Below are 7,496 nucleotides of genomic sequence, written 5' to 3'. Positions count from 1 at the left end.
AGAATCATGGCCTGGCCTCCACAAAAAGGCCTGCACACACCTGTGCAATCATCGCGCTGGCTGCTCTCAAAACATGGGCCCAGGATTGGAGATTTCATCCCTCCCAAATCTCTTAGAAATCTCCAGGCTACAGGTCCCAAAACAGGCTTTACAAACCAAAGAGGAAACTGATAAACCCGTTTCCTCTGCATTATGAGAACTGCCTGGAGCCCCTCAACCTGTATGGTTGAGAATCCTGGGTCTCCATTGTGATTTCCACCATGGCAGGATACTGCACTGCCACAATGTGAACTGTGCAGTAACATACGATTATCTATTGTGTAAAACAGACTTCCCGACTATAAAAAGAATATCAACTGCAATACTTTATTTACAGAACCATCATTTCAAACTGCATCAGGTGTTCCCAAATTCATAAAATACAGGCTGCTCTCCATTGTGCTTCACTCATTCGGTTTTTCATGCAGACTGACTAGGGCAGCACAGACAACTTATCTGTCAAAACTGGTCGGACTCTCCTTTGTGATTAAAACTCTCACAAAGCCAGGAAACCAATATAAGTTAATACACAATATTAAAAAATGGGCTTACCTGTAAAATCCTTTCCTTGGAGTACATCAAAGGACACATGGTTTCCACTTATTCATTACTACTTGGACCATACTGCCTGCTACAGAAAAATGAATACTGGCCAAAAAAATTAAATTAAATAAAAAAAAAAAAAGGGACAGGCTCCCCCATCCAGGAATAGCCCCTCTCAGCATGGCACAGCTTCAATTTTGTGGCAAGCAATGAGAAACCATACAGGAAGTGAGGAATCCCTGTGTCCTGTGATGTACTCCATGAAAAGGATTTTACAGGTAAACCAACAATCCTAATTTCCTTGTCGTACATCACAGGATACAGGTTTTCTTCTTATTCATGACTACCTGGGATGTCCCAAAGCACTGAACAATATGGGTGGACAACACAGCAAAAACAAGTACAAAACCACTACACAGCTGCCTGCAGGACTTTCTGCCCAAAACAGGCAACCACAGAAACTAAAATATCTACCTTTGTAAAAGTGTGAACAGGAGACAAGGTAACAGCCTTATAAACTTGAACAGATGAAGCTTGATGTTGAATCAGAAGCACTAACACTCCTGGTAGAAAGGGCCTTGACTGGAAAAGGAGGAAACTTGTCATTGCCGTAGGCCTGAAAAATGAGTTGCCAACTACAGTGAAAAACAGTGGATTGCGAAGCAGCCTGTCCCTTAAGAGGCCTCTTCAGGCTAAAAAAACATGGAATTAGACTGCCAAAACTAAGCCCACACAGTGCAGACCATAACCAAGGAGTGAAGAACCTTTTCATTAGGATGTTTGGGGTAGTAAAAAAAATATAGAACACAATGTTCTGGTTCAGGTTGAAAGAAGACACCACCTTAGGCAAAAAATAAGGCCAGTGCTTCAACACTACTTTATATTGGTAAGGACCAGAAAAGGTTCTTTATCAGAGAGTGCAGACGGCTCCAAGACCCTACAAGTAATGGCCACCAAAAAACCACCTTGCCCATAAGACATGCCAAAGGAAAAATCTGAATAGGTTCAAAGTATTCTATGCAAAAGACAAAACCAAACTGGACACTAGAGACCAGTCAGGCAGAGCAAAGGCTTTTACAAAGGAATGAGATGCAATAGGTGTCTAAGTAAGAATGGGCAAAGCCGAAATCTGACCCTTGATAGTACTCAAGGCCATGAACAAGTCCAGACCAGGCTGGAGAAAGATAAAAATGTATCTCACAACATACCTTTGAGGATGAAACATTTGAACCTCACACTAAGCAAAATAGACCTTTCAAGTGTGGCATTGCACTAGGGATGCACCGATGTCGATACTCGTGAAAATACTCCTGGTACCTTAACATACTTTACGGTGCGATTTGCGTTAATGGACGCAAATTGCATGGCAAAGACTAGCATGCAATTTGAAAAGGAATACGATTCCTGTCCAAATCGCATGCGTTTTTCCCCACAGCTCTTGTGTGAACCCAGGCTTGTCATAGCCAGAGTTCACACAGGAGCGGCACAGGAAACCTCCCTGCAGGCATCCCATGCTTAGTCTCAGTGGTAAGAGAAGAGAGAAAGCAGTGGGGATTTGAAATCCCTGCTGCTTTCTTTCCTCTCCTTGCAGGGATGAGAGTTCGGGCAAGAGATCTGTTGATTGGTCAGCACAGTCACATGGACGGTGCTGACCAATCAGAAGCTGTCCAGCCTGTACAGTCGTCGCTGCAATGAGAAGAAAGAAAGCTGTGGGGATTTCAAATCCCCAGACCTGTAAAGCAGCTTTCTCTCTTCTTGCAGCGAAGACAGTTCAGGATAAATGGCATCCGATTGGTCAGCACTGTCCATGTGATGGTGCTGCTGACCAATCAAAAGTCCTCTAGCCCAAAACTGTAATCCCCGCAAGGAAAGGAAAGAAAGTAGCGGGAATTTCAAATCCCCGCCGGTTTCTCTCTTCTCTTACCATGAGTACCGGGAAAACGCGTTGCATGCATTTTTCATGATGAAAAAAGGCTCTGGACAGCATCTGGAAATGGAAGAGTAAAAAAAATTTCCAAACGCAAACACTTATAAACGCGGTTAGCCGATAAAATCTACTCCTGAATGCAAGTTTGGTGCGTTAAAAAAAAAAACGACTGTAAACTCAACTGCCTGTAAACTAATGTAAACGACATAGTGTACATGGACACATAGGAAACATTAGGGAGAGTTCAGGGGCTGCTGAAAAAAAAATGCAGAAAAGCTCCTAAACGTAAGTTTATCAGCTGCAGTGTACATGGAGCCAAAAACGAACCTGATAGCATGCTGGATTTTCCCATCCAAAGAAGCTCAAAGCTCTTTGACAAAGGCCCCTTTATCGGGTGGTTTGCCATGCACTTCCACAGATAACCGACTCTGCTTTGAAATATCCAATCAGGGCATTGCCATCTCCAAAGTGTCTGCAGAAAATGGGAATGGATGCTCAGTCTGCAATCCTCTAATTTTACCGTCCGGTAATGAAGGCATACCCTTCGAATTATACATGTCACATAATTTAGAAAAACATCACAGTAAGCAGACTTGTTTTGTAGTTTGCTTATTTTTTTTACAAATACCAAAATGTTGTTTCAATTTTCAGTCACTGAACATCTATGCACACTTGGTAAAAAAATAAATTACAACAAATCCCATCTAAACTTTCCAATATATTTAATTTTTTTATACAGGAAGTAGCAAAAACTATACATAAATACAAGCTTTTTAGAGAAAAGAGGCTCATCGTCACTGTAACCTTTGCACTCATATTGTTACAGCATTCTCATTGTTTAGTCTCTCAGTCTCTTTTTCACTCCTTTCCAAACAACAGGCTTACTAGCTGCCGCTTCTTCTATTTCATCACCTTCAATTTCCCCATCAGAATGAGAATCTGCATCACTGTCATCTTCCTCATCTGTCTCCTCCGCCTCATCATTCCTCATCCTATGGGCAGAAAACAATTGTGGTCTACAGTCCTAGACAATGCACTGGCTGGATTCAAACAGCTAAATGTAAAGCACTAAAATCTGGAGATTTCTACAGGCAAGGATTCTGCCACTTTGACCTTTAATAACCAGGGGCATTGGTGTGTAGATGTCCAGAACAAATATAGCAGTCAAAGTATGCGTTGATTAACTCTATGACTAATTTTCCTATCGAAGTCATTTTTAGAAGGTTTTTAAAGCTTTGATTTGGTGCATAGGTTTATATATTACCTTCCTCGGGTGTTTTATTATGGGTTACAAATGGACAATTTTTTTGAACAAAGTAATTGTATCTGATAATTACAATATCAAATAGAGGTGCACTGCCATCTTCATGCTGCAATGGCATTTGAAAGCTGGAGTGATCTGCTAGTAAACAAACCTCCAGGTTGTATGTAATCACCATGACTGCATGTCATGATAACCACATGATTGGAAACTACGCTGACTGGTTCCTCATTACTAAGGGAAGACCCAGAACTGTACACTTGAAGTAGCTGAGACCAAAGCATCTAACGTCAGAGCTCCAGAAGCCATCTTCCTGGAGAACAAATAAACCTGTCAGATGTAAATATTAGAGATAAGTCCAGGAAGTGGCATGCCCCTGTTGGACTTAATTCATAGTATGCCTGCACTTTTATCAAAGTAGCTGAACTCTTGGAACTCAGCTTTAATCATTAGCCTACAGGGCACTTATACCCCATTCCTGCCCAGGCCAATTTTCAGCCTTCAGCGCTGTCGCACTTTGAATGACAATTGCACAGTCATGCAACACTGTACTCATATGAAATTTTTATCATTTTTTTTTTGAGACTGATAGAGCTTTCTTTTGGTGGTATTTAGTCACCTCTGGGTTTTTATTTTTTGTTAAACCAATAACAACTGAAAATTTTGAAAAAAAAAAGTTTATTAGTTTTTGTTTTAAAATTTTGTAAATAAGTGATTTTTCTCCTTCACTGATGTGCGCTAATGAGGCTGCAGTGATGGACACTGATAGGCACTGATGAGGAGGGACTGGTAGGTGGCACTGATGGGCACTGAAAGGCAGTACTCATATATGGCACTGATAAATGGCACTGACAGGCGGCACTGATGCGCACGGATAGGAAGCACTGACTGGCACGGATAGGTGGCACTGACTGGCAGCTCAGATGGGCACTGATATGCGGCATTGATGTGCACTGGTAGGCACTGATATGTGGCACAGATGGGCACTGGCAGGTGGCACTGATGAGCACTAACAGCTGGCATTGATGGACACTGACAGGTGGCACTGCTGGGGCTACACTGATCATCAGGGCACACTGATCATCAGTGCCCTGATGATCAGTGAATATTTCCCCTCTGAGGAATGCCAATTACTGGCTCTCCTCTCCTCACGAGCTGTCAGTGTGACAGCTCGTGAGGAGAGAAATGCCGATAACCGGCATTTCCCTATTTACATGCGATCAGCTGTGATTGGACACAGCTGATCACATGACCGAGCCGACATCATCGTCTCTTTCCGTTGATCGGTGATCCACTGTGTCCGTGGGACACAGCGCACCACTGATCGCCATGCTCTCCCGGAGCCATGCACGCGTAATTAAAGTGGGAGGACGTCATATGACGCCCTCCCAGAACGAGCGAACCGTCTTGCGCCCGTCGTTACCTTATATGGCGGGCGGGAGGCGGTTAAAGCCCAACTGTAAATTTCTAAAGAACTGATCAAACTAGTGTGCCTTCAAACATTGCGTTTTAAATGTTGTATGTTTTTTCTTTAATTGCTCTTCTGCATTTTCCCATGGAGAGATTTCTACCACAAAGTGAAGATAAGAAGGTTGCCCTCTGTATGTGAGCAGCTGTCTCTCCAGCGGTTCACAACACCCCCTCCCCTCTCCCCTTTCCCCCTCAGTCACCATGAATTCTCATCAATCAGGGAAACATCACGTATCCTTGATTAAGCTGTTGGCCTGGAGTGCACCACTAGATTTATTACCATTTTCTAACAATAAGCAGCAGAATATCATTCACTGCAGCACCTTCTATTAATTTTTTCAAATTTCATAACAAAATAGTGCTGTGTCAGGTGATCATTGTGCGTGTTCTCTCCTGAACATTTCACAAAATGTTTCAAAATGACAATGTCCTGAATGAATTTTGAATTACACTGTAACAATAAAAGTCATCTTCACAAAAAAGTGATCTTGGGTTTGGGTTTCAAAATGTTATGGTACAGCCTTGCAGGAGAGGTTTGGGACAGGAGCTACAGCAGGGAAATCAATAGGAGAAAGGGACTGTCATTACCTCCCAGAGCAGATGACTCTGTTGAGGTTGGAAAATTCTCGTCCAGATTCAACATCAAATGGATCTGAAAGACAAAAGAGACATCGTAATAAAAGGTGTGTATGAAACATCATAATAGTACCTACTAGTATTGCTATTGCCTACAAGAAAGGCCAAATACGTTCTTATATAAAGGAAGAGATTTTAAAGAGGTTGGGCAATTCTGTGCCGGATGCACAGTGTAGATCTCCGGGGAGCTGCTGTTCAGGTAATTATAACCTAACCTACAATTATATTTAGCATGGGGTAGGCAATCAGCTATGAACAGAACACTAAATGAACAATCACTTTCAGTTTTATTACGGCTCTAGATTATTGCATAGTGACTGCTATTAGGCTGCTATGAGTTACTATTCTCGAAACATCATTGTGCTCTTCCAAGCGTTACACAATAATCCTAATTATGTAATGAATGGACATCAATGTAAGCTAAATACCCACACACTACCCATTACGGTTTGTTTTACGTTTATAACCAAGCACCTCCCGCTGCATTCTGTATTTTTTCCTTTGAGAAAACAATAGGGAAGAACTGGACTGAAGTTTGGGATAGACAATGGGGTTGATTTACTAAAACTGGAGTGCAAAAACTACTGCTACAGGGCGGCAGCGATGCACAAAATCACGTAGGCGCACGCCCTACCTGCACCACCATTTCCAGCTACAGTTGTCGATCATCCCAGCCGGAGATTCCCCGCTGTCACCTGGCGATCGACGAGGAACACTGACAGGGAAGAGGTCGATTGGTGGTGCGCTGTGGACACAGCGGATCGCCGATGACTTCGTCATGTGATCAGCTGTGTCCAATCACAGCTGATAGCATGTAAATAAGGAAATGCCAATTATCGGCATTCCTCTCCTCACGAGCTGTCAGGCTGACAGCTCGTGAGGAGAGGAGAGCCGGTAATCGGCATTCCTCAGAGGGGACATCTACACTGATCATCAGGGCACTGATGCTCAGTGCCCTGATGGTCAGTGTAGCCCCATCAGTGCCACCTGTCAGTGCACATCAATGCCACATATCAGTGCCGATCTGAGCCACCTTTCAGTGCCAACTATCAGTTTCAGTCAGTGTCGCCTATCAGTGCCAGTCAGTGATGCCTATCAGTGCCATATATGAGTGCTGCCTTTCAGTGCCCATCAGTGATGCCTGTCAATGCCCATCAGTGCCACCTATCAGTGCCCATCACTGCAGCCTCATTAGCGCACATCAGTGAAGGAGAAAAACTACTCATTCACAAAATTTTATAACAGAAACTAAGAAAAAAAACTTTTTTTTTTCTTCAAAATTTTCAGTTGTTTTTGGTTAGTTTTGCAAAAAATAAGAAACCCAGAGGTGATTAAATACCACCGAAAGAAAGCTTTGTCTCAAAACAATTATAAAAATTTCATATGAGTACAGTGTTGCATGACCGTGCAATTGTCATTCAAAGTGTGACAGTGCTGAAAGCTGAAAATTGGTCTGGGCAGGAGGAGGGTAAAAGTGCCCGGTAGACAAGTGGTTAAATATTACTTCATGTATACAATAAGCCTTCAAACATGTTCTTTCAGCACAGTGGGCTTAGTTGGACCGGACAAAGCTAATGTACAGTAAGCCCCAACCACTGTATGATGCTGTACAAGTGAACA

The 7,496-nt window shown here is 42.8% G+C and overlaps 1 protein-coding gene across 5 annotated transcripts in view; it reads right to left on the bottom strand.

Moving 5' to 3' along the window:
* Positions 1 to 3,214: 3,214 nt before the first annotated feature.
* TSR3 (TSR3 ribosome maturation factor) overlaps positions 3,215 to 7,496 on the bottom strand; it is a 35,921-nt gene continuing 31,639 nt past the window's right edge. For all 5 annotated transcript variants that reach the window (XM_089682117.1, XM_089682126.1, XM_089682100.1 and 2 more), the window contains 2 exons: positions 5,829 to 5,892; positions 3,215 to 3,501 (listed from right to left, as the gene is read on the bottom strand). In XM_089682117.1, the coding sequence (XP_089538243.1) occupies positions 3,348 to 3,501; positions 5,829 to 5,892 (218 nt within the window). In that variant the 3' untranslated portion in view covers positions 3,215 to 3,347. The remainder of the gene's footprint in view (positions 3,502 to 5,828; positions 5,893 to 7,496) is intronic.

This window comes from Staurois parvus, unplaced genomic scaffold, assembly GCF_062004578.1.
Source record: "Staurois parvus isolate SC_StPar_1 unplaced genomic scaffold, SC_StPar_1.0 ptg000018l, whole genome shotgun sequence".
Lineage (NCBI taxonomy): Eukaryota > Metazoa > Chordata > Amphibia > Anura > Ranidae > Staurois > Staurois parvus.
Note: the sequence above shows the minus strand (reverse complement) of the source record. Positions and strands in the feature narration are given on the sequence as shown.